This window comes from Dendropsophus ebraccatus, chromosome 7 (assembly GCF_027789765.1).
Source record: "Dendropsophus ebraccatus isolate aDenEbr1 chromosome 7, aDenEbr1.pat, whole genome shotgun sequence".
Taxonomy (NCBI): Eukaryota; Metazoa; Chordata; class Amphibia; order Anura; family Hylidae; genus Dendropsophus; species Dendropsophus ebraccatus.
The window spans coordinates 146695802-146709607 of NC_091460.1; the positions used below are offsets into that span (position 1 = coordinate 146695802).

The following is a 13806-nucleotide window of genomic DNA, read 5'->3' on the forward strand; positions in this document are numbered from 1 at the left end:
ATCACCCAACACACATACATATCACCCAGTATATATACATATCATCCAGTACACATACATATCATCCAGTACATATACATATCATCCAGTACACATACATATCATCCAGTACACATACATATCATCCAGGACACATACATATCATCCAGTACATATACATATCACCCAGTACACTTACATATCATCCAGGACACATACATATCATCCAGTATATATACACATATCATCCAAGACACATACATATCATCCAGATCAACAGGTTGCGTGCAAACCTAGCCTAACACTGCAGCTTATTCATGTACAGGTTCAGTAGGGGTCCTGGCACTAAGGCACCCACCAAACATGAGTGATGCACAACCTGGATAGAAAGAAATCACCTTAAAAAAGGGACAGGGTCATCACAAAATGACTTATATAAATAATGCTTTTATATTAAACAGATTTTTAAAGAATTTTTGTGATTTTTTTTTTCAATTTTCTATCTATCCTGCAGTTCTTATTCTCACCACTAGGGTTAAAACTAAGCTGAGACTTCCTGTTGTGTCTGTGGTGATACGAGGAGGCTGCTGTAAAGTGATCTGTACACCATTGCAGCATCATGTGACACCAGTAGATAGAGGAGACAATAGCGGCTCCCTGTGGAATGATCTCCTCACAGGTCACAGAGCGCTCTAAGTAATGTCTCACAAATATCTCAAGGGGACGGAGTCTGTCTATTGTCCTCTATGTCCATGAGTCTTGCTGTAAAGCATGTCACTAAATGTTAAAAACAGCTCAGACAAGATGGCTTCCCTCATAATAATGTACACATAGTGAAATAAAAAAAAGTTACAGTCAGAAAGTAGAAACAGAAAGAACAAGTTTTAGTTTCTGACTCTGATCAGTAACAGAAAATTTTGGCGATAAATTCCCTTTAACTTACTAGGATGCCACCTAAAGTCTAAAGAACATAATAGCATCATTGTATGGAACATGCAAAGCTTCGCTAACAGAATCCTTTTTCACACACACACACACCATTACCTTGTATGAGGGACCAAGCTGATATATTGCAAATATCTGAGCTGCATTGAGGGCTTCACTGAAGAGATAGACAGAAGCCATCTGCCCACAAAACACCCGGTTAGCGTCCGCTGTTTCAGAAGAGCCCAAAAAACACTTGTCAAAAGTCTAAAGGAGGAAGAAAGTTACGGTTAGTAACAATACAATCGCCCAATAAGAAACGATTCAACCCTGAAAATCAGAGGAAACTTCATGTATTGTAGTATCTTTATTGTAATAGTATTGTAATAAAAGCCCAGCGATCAGCCTTCTGCCCACTCGTCTGCTGATCGCCGGCTCCATCACATGGGGAGATATCGGCCGGATTTGGTAAATAATCTCTCTATTTTATAGGGTCTTTATAGTTATAAGGGACTATACAAAAGACAAAAACATGATCCTGAGGTCTGTCTCTTCTTGATGGTTATATGTGTAACCTCTAATGTACAGACCCCCAGAACTGCTACTGATACGTTAGTGCTATATGAATAAAATTTATATTACTTATCATCAACTCACATCACTAGTGTTGACAAGCCAGGTTATCTCTCCGTATGAAGCCAACTCCCCATTCACATAGCATCGCAGTTCACTGTTCTTCCATCTATTGTAAATGTGGACAATAGACACCATGTACCACTGTAAGGGAAAAGAGGTAGAAAGCACTAGGACTATTATACAGATAAAAATGACAAAAACATTTACTTAGTAAATCTAATATATTTCTAACTTTTGAAAGCCTTAAATAAGCCACACAGCCTGACAGCAGGAAGTTCACACACACACACACACACACACACACAACTGGGTAACATACTTAAAGAGGACCTGTCATGTTTTTATGGGTTTTTTTCCCCAGAAATCAATAGTCCAGGCAATTTTAAGAAACTATGTAACTGGGTTTATTAGGCAAATATGCCATTATCTGCATTCAAAAAGCCTTTCCCCAAGGCCCCCCCCCCTGCTCTCTCTCATCCACTGCTCATTATCAGGAAATCTTGACTATTTTACATCAGTTGTGCCCTGTGTAACCTATGGAGAGGGGAGGGGGAGAAGGGAGATTAGTCGCCAGCAGAGAGCAGAGAACAAAGGAATATCCAGTGGGAACTGTGTGAAAGCCGGTATTCAGAGGTTAGTGCTGACTGTCAGAGGAGATAGCACGGTGATGTAGCTGTAAATTAACTTTGTTGTCCTGTTTTGGTGCCTCATCTCCCTCCACCCCTCCCCTCTCCATAAGAAACCATGAAAGACAGGGGGGGGGGGGGGGGAGCTTCAAACTACTTTTTCATTATAAAAATGCATTTTTGGCTAATAAACCCAATTACAAAACTTTCTTCAAATTGTCTGTACTATTGATTTCTGCAAAAAAAAAAAAAAAAAAAAAATTAAATGACAGTGACACTTTAAATAAGCCACATAGCATGACAACGGGAAGGCGCCACACACACAACTAGGTAACATACTTAAAGGGGTACTCCGGCGCTGATAAAAAAATTAAAAAAATAAATCAAGCTCCAGTTGGTGGCTTCATTTTTTCTTTACTTCCTGGTTTGGGCTTTCCCATGATGCACTTTGTCTCCTGTGATGTCTAACTGACTCTGTAAAACTGTTAGATGACTTACATCTTGTTCAGCCAATCAGAGCTGAGCAACCAGTGTCATCTGACAAAGGGAGGCTGGCTTAACAGGGCTTAGACCTGCCTCCCTCTTGATGATGTCATTGTCACAAAATGGCTGCCACAGAGCAGCCTGGGGTCACCAGTCATTAGGTAAGAATTAGTTTACTTCTCTCCCTAGTGGGGGAATGAGGGGGGAAAAGATAGGGAAGGGGGCGGATAGGTGATTGAAGCATATTACAGTTATATAACTTTATAATGTGTTTCAATTACTGGGAAAAAGCTTTTCGCTGGAGTACCCTTTTAAGGAAAAACTTGATATGACCTTAAAATAAAATCAATAACCAACACGTCGCACCTTCTGTGGCTTGAAATCGTACTTCACGCAGTGCTGGAAACCTTTTCCTTTGGACTTTATGGATGTGACAATTAAACAACCACCAACAAAATGGGCAGAATACCCAAGTCCTTTGTTTGTTCTAAAACTTAAAAAAAAAAAAAAAAAAAAAAAACTATATAAAGCAGTAGTACAAAGGGCATGTCACATACAGTAGGTTCATCTGCCCAACAAACCCCCCTCCTCTGTGGCAGCATGGTAACGTCTCCAGCTAATGACTAGATTGCTGGAGGTGCTTAATAGGACAGCAAAAGATGGAAGGATTTTAGGTCATGGTTTTATGTTTTAGGTAAATGTTATTGTATTATTTACAGAGTTGGTTTGCTCCCATTACAGAAAAACGCATTACTAGGATCTGCCAAACCAATCAATCTGTACAATCCTGTTCAGTTTTATCTGTTTAATTAGGCAGTACATGTATGTGACCAAAGTAGACCCCGTTCAGAGAGTCCACCAAAAGACCAAGAACAAGGGTCTACACAAAAACGTGTCTACATGCTATAAAGATACAATGTTTTTATATCCACCCCCAGCAAAGAATAAAACAAGTGATACTTACCTACCTGGTCCTCTGCAACTCTTTTTCCAATAACTTTCATTCCCCCAGTTTCTACCAGCTACTAAAATCACTGCAGGCCCCGCCCACTCAACCAATCACTGACTAGAGGAGGACAGCACTGCGGCCAGAGATTGGCTGAGCAGGCAGGTCCAGTTTAAAGGTCTCGAAAGCAAGGGGTGGCAGTGAGCAGTGTGGGGCCAGAAGAGCTTAGAACAAGAGCTGCAGAGGACCAGGGTAGGAGAGTATCACTTGGTATTAATTATACTGGAATATACCCTTAACATAACAGTGTGAAGTTCTAGAGCGATATTACCAAAACTACAGACAATATCAAGAAGTAGATCATCAAGTCACTTAAAGGCTTAGAAGTGAGTTATCCTGTCAAGCTGTATGGTACAGGAAAACATACACTAACGTACCAACCCTCCAGGTACAACTATCAGCTTATATCAGAGTATGGGTGCATGGCAAAAACAATGAATACACTTACCAGTATAAATAGGGTTTTGCCTTATCCACGTTGATGTTGTTTATTGGATCCATCCGTAGCCAAGTGTGAAAAGTAAAGCCATTCTGATATGGCCATTTAGCTATTGGCGGTAAGGCAATGGCCTGTAGTACACAGAGAAAGAAGGTAATAAAAATTATCTCGCTTCAACCATATCTCATTTTACGGCTTGGGCCATTGTGCATAACTGCATAGTCACCAGATAAATGGCCACTACAAGAAATCTAAATCACAGGATTTGTCTGTTACAATAAGATTAGTGCAAAGGGTCATTCTCAGGAGCCATACATTCAGCACTGCTGTGCCCCCTCTCACTGCCTGGTCTGGTGGCACAATCCAAACACTGAAGAAGTGTGTGACCACAGAAGGAAGTAATAATGTATACTTACCACTCCAGAGGATCCCAGCCACCACTCTCAGAGCAGTAGTGATGAGAAAACCCCTTTAAAGGTGTTTTCCATCCCAAACTGACTGATCAGTGGGGTGACAACATCTGACACCTGCATTATGAAGTGAACAGGGGCTGGGAGCAGCTCTAGCAAATTGCTGAAAACAATGATATTCACAAGTGGGGGGAAATGACAGTAGATATATTAAAGCTGTCTGATACCTTAAGGGTACGTTCACACGTACCGAGACCCGCTGCGGATCTCTGCCCAGTAAACTCTATGGGCAGACAAACTCGTAGCATGATGCACATCCCGCTGAGAGTTTGTCAGCAGCCCGTCCTGTTAACCCCCCAGCCGCCAGAGCCAATCCTTCATCTGGTCCCTTCTCCGGAACTCCCGGTGTCTTCACGTCCTGCTCAGCCAATCAGTGAGCTGCGGCGGGCCGGCGCAATGATTGGTTGAGCGGGACATCCTGAGAAACTCCGAAGCAAGCTGGAGCAGGGAACAGGTGAAGTATAGGCTCCGGCGGGTTAACGGGCGGGCTGCTGACAAACTCGCAGCGGGATGAACATGTGCATTGTCTGCCCATAGAGTTTACTGGGCAGGGATTCACAGCGGGTCTCGGTACGTGTGAACGTACCCTTAAAATGTTCGCTTAGATCACGCAGTCAAAGGCCACACTCACACAGTATTATCGCCCTTTTACTGTTTATTTAAAAAAATAATAATCAGCAGATTTTCCTAAAATATCGTGTTCCATATCAGAAACGTCTATCAATTCCTATTCTTTTACACAAATAAATATAACCATTATAAAGCGGGCGACTCCATGAAGCTACGGCATGTGAAGACAATGGACGGTTACAAGTTTTACAAGGAAAGTGGCTATAAATCAGACACTACAGGTGATCCCTTCCTACTTACTGCAGCACTCTTTCCAGGAAAGTTGAAGAAGGCATCGGGACCGTACTTTTGAGGCATGTGCTTTAACACAGACAACAGTTTTACTGCATGAGGAGGCTGAAGAGGAAAAAAAAAAAATTTATATATATATATATATATATATATATATATATATATATACATATATAAAGAAAATATCCAAGTGAATTAAATAACAGTGATGAAGAGAATTTAAAGTGAATAAAAAAAGTGAAAATAAAAAATAAAATACACAATAAAAAAAATAAATAAATTTAAATACTAACAATAGCAACTATAACAATCTAACAGAAATAAGTGAAAATGTGACATTAAGAATAATTTCTAATAAATGGCATCAGCCGACGTGCCTTGGGGTGGTGGATGAATATTGCTCCTCGGAGAGCCAGTCACATGGAGTAAAATTATAATTGTTTTTGCTTTATTACCTAGTGAACTATGTGAGTAAGCTGGAAAATGGGGCTACCTAGGAAACAAGCTCCCCCGGGGGACTCATTCTCCCATGTAGGCATTTTCTATTCACAATAGCGACAATCCCACTTAGTTTCATAGTCTGTGTAAGATCCCAAGCAGACTAGGAAATAGCCCTATAGACTGGTGGAACTTGCTGAAGGGGCTTCCAATGTTCTGAACATATAGTAGAATTATTGGAGGAAGAAAAGTTATGCAACCTCCTAAGAAACCTTTCCCGCCTTGTGCTGCCCTGAGGTCAATGAATGAGAAGCCTCTTATCAACATCAGGGGACTGGTAACCAGTACAGAGCGGAGACTTCTCCCAGCTGAAACACTGGATCCAGTCTAGGCAATCCTTTGTGGGCTAAACTGTCTAGACTACAGGCTAAGGCCGGGTTCACACTGCATTTTTGCAGTACATTGAACGTATACGTTTTATGGAGGAAAAAAATGGATGAAATAGTGTCCAGTCAGTTTGGATCAGTTTTTCCATTGACTTCCATTATTTAAAAAAATATAAATAAATAATGTCAAAACAAATGCTTTTTTTTTTTAGTGTACACAATAATGTGTTTGGCCACGCTTTTGTGTACATTAGAAGAAACCATTAAGAAACGGATGTGTAAAACAGACTGCAAAAACTCAAGTGTGGATCAAGTTTTTATTTATTTATAACGGATCCAAACTGATTGGACACAATTGCATCCATGTTTTTTTTTTTTCATAAAACACAGACGTTAAATAGGCTGCAAGAACAACACAGTGTGAACCCGGCCTAATACATTATAGCAAAAAAAAAAAAAAAAAGTAGAACACTTTGAAAAACAAAGGGAAACAGAGATTACCACACTTAACAGCTACGATTTGTCATTTTATGAAAGAAGTTTCTCTTACCCAATGTCCCTTTTCTCCCTGAAGTTTACTGAAAAATAGCTTTAGCTCCCGGACAGTGATGCTGTAACTGGCCAGCACTCCCAACATGTCCACCAAGAGATCTGCAATAAACAAGGCATGGCCGAATACAGTCACATGATAAAACATACAATTCAAGAGAAAGCTTTGGGTTTTCTTATGGAGCCACAATATTCACAAACATACAAAAAACACAAAATACCTAAAAACATAATTCACATCATCATTATTATACGATAAGCATCAGAATCAGTACACATACATAACACATACACATCATTATTATACGATAAGCATCAGAATCAGTACACATACATAACACATACACATACATATTATATGATAAGCATCAGAATCAGTACACATACATAACACATACACATACATATTATATGATAAGCATCAGAATCAGTACACATACATAACACATACACATACATATTATATGATAAGCATCATAATCAGTACACGTACATAACACATACACATACATATTATATGATAAGCATCAGAATCAGTACACGTACATAACACATACACATACATATTATATGATAAGCATCACAATCAGTACACATACATAACACATACACATAGATATTATATGATAAGCATCACAATCAGTACACGTACACGCCACTCACTCAGACATTTATATTTCCAACAGGCCTTAAAGGTGACTCCTTTCTCAGCCTCAGTAAACAGCAATAACTCTTCCCCCAACTAGAAAGAATTGTGCTGATAGAAATGATTATCAGCTGGTTATGTAGAGGTTTAAGGCGTGAATTAAATGTAATTTTCCAGAAATCAATCAGTATCAATAGTACAAGAGATTTTAAGAAATTATGTAATATGTTTAAGCAAAAGTGTTTCTTTCTGTACTCACAAAGCTGTTTTCCTACCCCCCCCCCTCACTTCAGAAGAAGCAGGATTTCTGTGTCCATTATGGTCTATGGAGAGGGGCCTAAGGGGATGAGAGAGCACAGAAAGGAGAAAAGGCAGCCCTGCACAGCACATCATCCTGCAATCTTCTCTCTCCAAGCTCCCAGATGAGCACTGACCTTTCTGACCTGTGAATCCAGTGTTTTATGTGCCTAGACAGTCTCCAAACTGTACAGCTGCTTCTCTGCTCTCCCTGCTCACTCACCCTCCTCGGCCCCTCCCCCTCCATAGGTTATCATGGACTCAGCAAACCAGTCTTTACTTTGCACCTCTGTAATGAAATGCCCGATAATGCACAAATAAGAAGTGAGGGGGGGGGTAGGAAAACAGCTTTTTCAGTACAGAAAGAGGCTTTTTGCCTTATAAAACTTATTACAGAGTTTCTTAAAATCTCTTGTACTTAAAATATTTAAAGCAACTCTGTACCCACAATCTGACCCCCCAAAACCACTTGAACCTTCGGATAGCTGCTTTTAATCCAAGATCTGTCTTTAAAACTGGCAGCCAGTGCCAAACGGGAGTATCTGTGCCCTAACTTTGCACTACCCCTCCGTCCCTCCTCCCCGCCCTCCTCATCATTAGGAATGCTCCAGGCAGATTGCCTCCTATTCCCCACCTGTGTCAGCACGGCACATGGGCTGGATCGTTGAGCATCTGTGCAATGTTCAGACAGGAGAAAATGTTCCAGTGGCATTCCTAATAATGAGGGTGGGGAGGAGGGACGGAGGGTTGGTGCTAAGTTAGGGCACAGATACTGGCACTGGCTGCCAGTTTTAAAGTAGTTTTTTTAGGACAATAACTGCATCACCTGCAGAAGGGAACACAAGACATATCTTGGAGTAAAAGCAGCTATCCGAAGGTACAAGTAGTTTGGGGGGGGGGGGGGGTCAGAATGTATGTACAGAGTCTATTTAAATTACAGCTACACTTGAAGTAGTTAAGTGTAAAGTGGCCTTAAATTTCTGTTCATTCATTTAACTAGGTCTGTATAAACAGTTATTAAGTTATTACAGCCCATCAGTATAAGGTGTATGGGGCTCTCCCGACTGCCCACCAACAGATGATGGAACATCACTGCCTGATCCCTATGTTCTCAGACAGATAAGCCACAGCCAGAGCAGTCGGACCTTCCCTCCACATAGAGAACACTGGAGCCTTTGGTATGCCAAACCTTCCCGTGTATGGGGAAGATAGGAGAGGTAAGTGTAAGTGAAGGTATTGAATGTATGGCCATCTTTAGCCTGCTCGGGTCAGACTGTCAAAAGATGAATTTCTAGGCAAAGAATACTGCCTAATATCACTTCCAGGCACCTGGAATATCTGTGCCATATGATGGACGTTGCTGTATTCCATACTGGTAGATCTGTGGCGAGTTGTAGGAACCTTATTTGTTACCACACCTAAGGCCTCATTCTTACGGTCTGTTATAAGATGTGCTACGGAACGGACTTCAGAACTCCAGCTATTCTCACTCATAAGGTCAGGAGCTTCAAAACGGTTTAAATCTTTGCGCTACTGTACTGACAAGCTGTTTGTCCATTCCACAGCACACCATCCATAATTACGGACCATGTGCGTAACATGTGAATAAGGCCTTAGTCTGCATCCTGTTAAGTCTTTAGGCTGTTACTAGAAGTGGAGTAGTAAGTGGCAGCAATTATAAGGGTTTTTTTAGCTATTTTGTCCTGCTTGGGTTATAGATAGATAGATACACACACACATACATACACATATTATATATATACATACATACACACACACATATTTTATTACCTGCAATCATGCTGTCAACCTTGTCAATTCTGCTCAAAACCAGTTCCACTAATCCGACCTCAGTACAGATGAGAAGATTGCGGATGCTCTTCTTGAGAATGGCGGTGAACATGCTCCAGATTTCTGCTTGGCAGGTGACATCACATTTGTCTAGCAGCTCCATCATACAGATAATGCTTTCTCCCTCTTGAATGATGAAATTCATCTCCAGGTCAAACTGTCCCCCAACCAACTGGGAATAAAATAGGGAAAATATGATTAATGCAAACTAAATAAATGCAACAGGGCCTATATAACAGGGAAGAGTCTCTCTGCAGCCTACAGCAACCAATCAGAGCTCGGCTTACATTATACCAGAGAAACATGAGAAAGCTGGAAATCTCTCCCCCAATAAAGAAGGTAAAGGGATCCTGTCACACACCCTGCAGACATCATGATATAGAGCGGGAAAAGCCGAGCAGACAGCTCTGTGGGAAAGACAGGATGATGTCATTCATTCATGTAAATCTCTGCTTATTCCGGGCTCAGAAGTCATGGAGGTGGCCCTAGTGGAGTGCCACAGTGTCAGTGCTGCCCATAGACACTAAGCAGTCTCAAAGTAAAGTAAATTCATTTATTTAAAAGCAGTAGGGTATACTACGTGTTTCAGGGATAAATTCCCTTCATCAGGATATTCTACTTTACTTACATTGCTTCTAGGGAGCATCCAGACTAACTTTTCCTTGTTGGCCTTTTCTGCAGTCCTTGCAGATCTACAGCACACCTTCCAGAACTTTCTACAAACAATGCGGACCTCCTGACTGAGGTGACACTCATAAAGCCCAAGGGGCTTAAAGGGGAGCACTGAATCCGTTCACCTATTTTTTTTCTGTATAATAGCAGTTTTACACAAGGCGCTGCCTCTTTGTTTCTTTCTCTACATATCTTCTCTGTTATTGAAGGCTATCTATAGGTCAGATGATATTCCCGCTCAGCAAGCGCCTAAACCACTGTACACTTATATAGTAAAATCTCAATGCCACCAGGTAATAATATAAAGAAATACTGCAGGCAAAACAGGAAATTACTGAGTATTAAAGTACAATATGCATAACACCTTGCAGAGTGTCAGGTGGGAATATACCTGGTGGTTGCATCATAGAGACAGATCCCCTGTGTATTACACAAGCTCAGGATAGTAACAGACAATTATCACAGATCTCCAGCAAAGGAGCAGCGATCTGTCTCCATAGGACAATATGGACACTGTCTATTTTAAACTTTTTTTTTTCTTTTTTAAATTCAATCTATTATTATAGTTTATTTCCCTGTGTGCGCCACCGCTCACCGCACCACATTTACCTGCATCACGGTATATTCTGCATCCATCTCATTGTCAGCGAGTGCTCAGATATGGCTGACAGAACAGGCCCCGTATCTACACCAAAGACACTTTTTTATAGTAACATTATATTAAATTAAGAGCGTAAGACAGACAGCGCTGCCAATACCGCAACAGAATAGGCTTTTTGTGAGATGTTTCACAGGGCATTTTTGCAAGCCAATTTTTTCACCGATTTTATGCAAAGAAAATAGATGAAAAAATGGATTCATTTAAAGACCCAGGGTGAACCCGGCGTTAGAAAGTAAATTAAACTTGACTGTTCAATATATCATTTAAAAAAAGGAATGGAAGCCAACACCCAGGCATATGCCCCTTATCATACGCACAATAACTAGATGTCCATGGAAATGGGTAAGGACAGGGTTAGATAGCGATGGTGGCCATGGACGGGGTTACATAGCGATGGTAGCCATGGACGGGGATGGGGTTACATTGCGATGGTGGTCATGGACGGGGATGGGGTTACATAGCGATGGTGGCCATGGACGGGGATGGGGTTACATTGCGATGGTGGTCATGGACGGGGATGGGGTTACATAGCGATGGTGGCCATGGACGGGGATGGGGTTACATTGCGATGGTGGTCATGGACGGGGATGGGGTTACATAGCGACGGTGGTCATGAACGGGGATGGGGTTACATAGCGACTGTGGTCATGGACGGGGATGGGGTTACATAGCGACGGTGGTCATGGACGGGGATGGGGTTACATAGCGACGGTGGTCATGAACGGGGATGGGGTTACATAGCGACGGTGGTCATGGACGGGGATGGGGTTACATAGCGACGGTGGTCATGGACGGGGATAAGGTTACATAGCGACGGTGGTCATGACAGATGGAATGGATTTACTTGTGACTGTCGGGCTGTGGACATTAGTGTGTTGCAATGCCCCCCCCCCCCCATTTACTTCAGGTACAAACGTTTTATGCCTCAGTGTTAGGTGCAAAACACTACATGTTCCCATTCTCCCATTCGGAGACAGAGGAGCAAACCAGCTCCTGCTCCCAGTTCCCCGCTGCTGGCGGCCTCAGCAGCGGTGAGTACAGGGGTGGACGGGGCGAGGCTGCCCGGGTGATCACTCGATTGTCCGGGCAGCCCATAGCAAATAGTAGCAGTCTGCTGCCTCCCATCACACAGAGCGGCGGCAGCAGTTCGCTGCTATATTAGTCGTTTGTCTTTCAACATGTTGAAAGACAAATGACAGCAACGACCAGCCGACATCATTCATGTTGGCTGATCGTTGCCTTCTATTACACAGGACGATTATCAGCCATAACGGCCGAATATTGCCAGTAATTGTTTCGTGTAATAGGGCCTTAAGGAAATCTTTCTATAGTGTCTCTGTGGCCTTACAGGCCTTATAGACAGGGATCGTCATCATGATTTAATATTAATGAATGAAAATAAAATAGGTCTGATAATATACTGAGAAATAAAGCGCAAACATACCCAAATATTATAAACATACCCAACTAATATAAACACACAACTATTATATAATCATACCAAACTAATACACACATACTTAATATAAACATACCCAAAACTTCTTAAATGTTATTTTGTTATTTATTATTTTTACACCAGATTTGTTCTGAATGGTCACAGATGACAGGGAGTTCTAGGATGACTGTGCTGGGAAGGTTAGTGACCTCCACTAGGCCACCAGGTGCCATTCCTGCCACTCAGGATCCTGTACCAGCTGGATATTAGGGCAGGAGACAATCAGGTGAAAGGTCACTACTAGTTTTTAAATGCTTTTATGTTGTAAGGAAATGTTTGCCATTAAAAATATATCAATGACAAAACTCCAAACTGATAAAAATCGGAGCTATAAATTACGAGACACATAAACATTGCACATGTTGTTACAATATCCATGAACTCCCTGTACCAATAACATTAAATAATCAGGAAACAAATGTAATACTTTAAGGGGTAGTTCACAAATATAAAAAATAAATATTATTTCGTATCAACTGGTGCCAGATTTGTAATTTACTTGTTAAAAAATCCACACTGTGGAAAAAAGGGAGCAAATTAAAGGGGTTGGTCAACGAAAACATTTTTCTTTTAAATCAACCGGTGCCAGAGGTTTATAATTTGTCTATTGTCCGTGTCAGGAACTGTCCAGAGCAGCAGCAAATTCCCATAGAAAACCTCTCCTGCTCTGGACAGTTCCTGACATGGACAGAGGTGGCAGCAGAGAGCACCGTGGCAGACTGGAGAGAATACACCACTTCCTGCAGGACATACAGCAGCTGGTAAGTACTGGAAGGCTTTAAATCATTTATTAGACAAATTACAAACCCCTGGCACCAGTTGATTTAAAAGAAAAATGTTTTAGTTGACCAACCCCTTTAATTTGTTCCCTTTTTTTCAGTGTGTGTGTGTGTGTGTGTGTGTGTGTGTGTGTGTGTGTGTGTGTGTGTGTGTGTGTGTGTGTGTGTGTGTGTGTGTGTGTTTGTGTGTTTGTGTGTCCGTGGTTCACAGATCTTGGCACAAATTGATGACTGCACAAAAATTTGTATGTGAGTAAACTTCTTATTTACAGCTGTATGCGTGTCCCTCTATTAGAAGGTATGAGGTAATCGTGTAATTAGTCCCCATCTACAGCACACAACACAGGCTGGACAGAAGGGAGAGTTATGCTAAGTTTACACGGAACGATTATCGGCCGAATTTTCACGATGACGATCGAATTCGAACAATAATCGTACGTGTATACGCAGCGAACGATCGATAAATCGTTCATTTTGATCTTTTAACATGTTCTTAAATAGTCGTTCGCAAAAAATTTGCTGATCGTTCCGTGTAAACAGTCGTTCACCGATTTTACCTATGTGTGAGATAGGCTTAAGCAATCACAAAACGAATTTTCTGTATG

At 41.4% G+C, this 13806-nt stretch overlaps 1 protein-coding gene across 2 annotated transcripts in view; it reads right to left on the bottom strand.

The window, feature by feature from the left end:
• The window catches only part of LRBA (LPS responsive beige-like anchor protein), a 384885-nt gene that overhangs the window by 345409 nt on the left and 25670 nt on the right, over nucleotides 1–13806 (bottom strand). For both annotated transcript variants that reach the window (XM_069978673.1, XM_069978674.1), the window contains exons 2-8: nucleotides 9532–9763; nucleotides 6799–6899; nucleotides 5434–5529; nucleotides 4103–4224; nucleotides 3015–3141; nucleotides 1561–1680; nucleotides 1024–1170 (exon numbers count right to left, since the gene is read on the bottom strand). In XM_069978673.1, the coding sequence (XP_069834774.1) occupies nucleotides 1024–1170; nucleotides 1561–1680; nucleotides 3015–3141; nucleotides 4103–4224; nucleotides 5434–5529; nucleotides 6799–6899; nucleotides 9532–9763 (945 nt within the window). The remainder of the gene's footprint in view (nucleotides 1–1023; nucleotides 1171–1560; nucleotides 1681–3014; nucleotides 3142–4102; nucleotides 4225–5433; nucleotides 5530–6798; nucleotides 6900–9531; nucleotides 9764–13806) is intronic.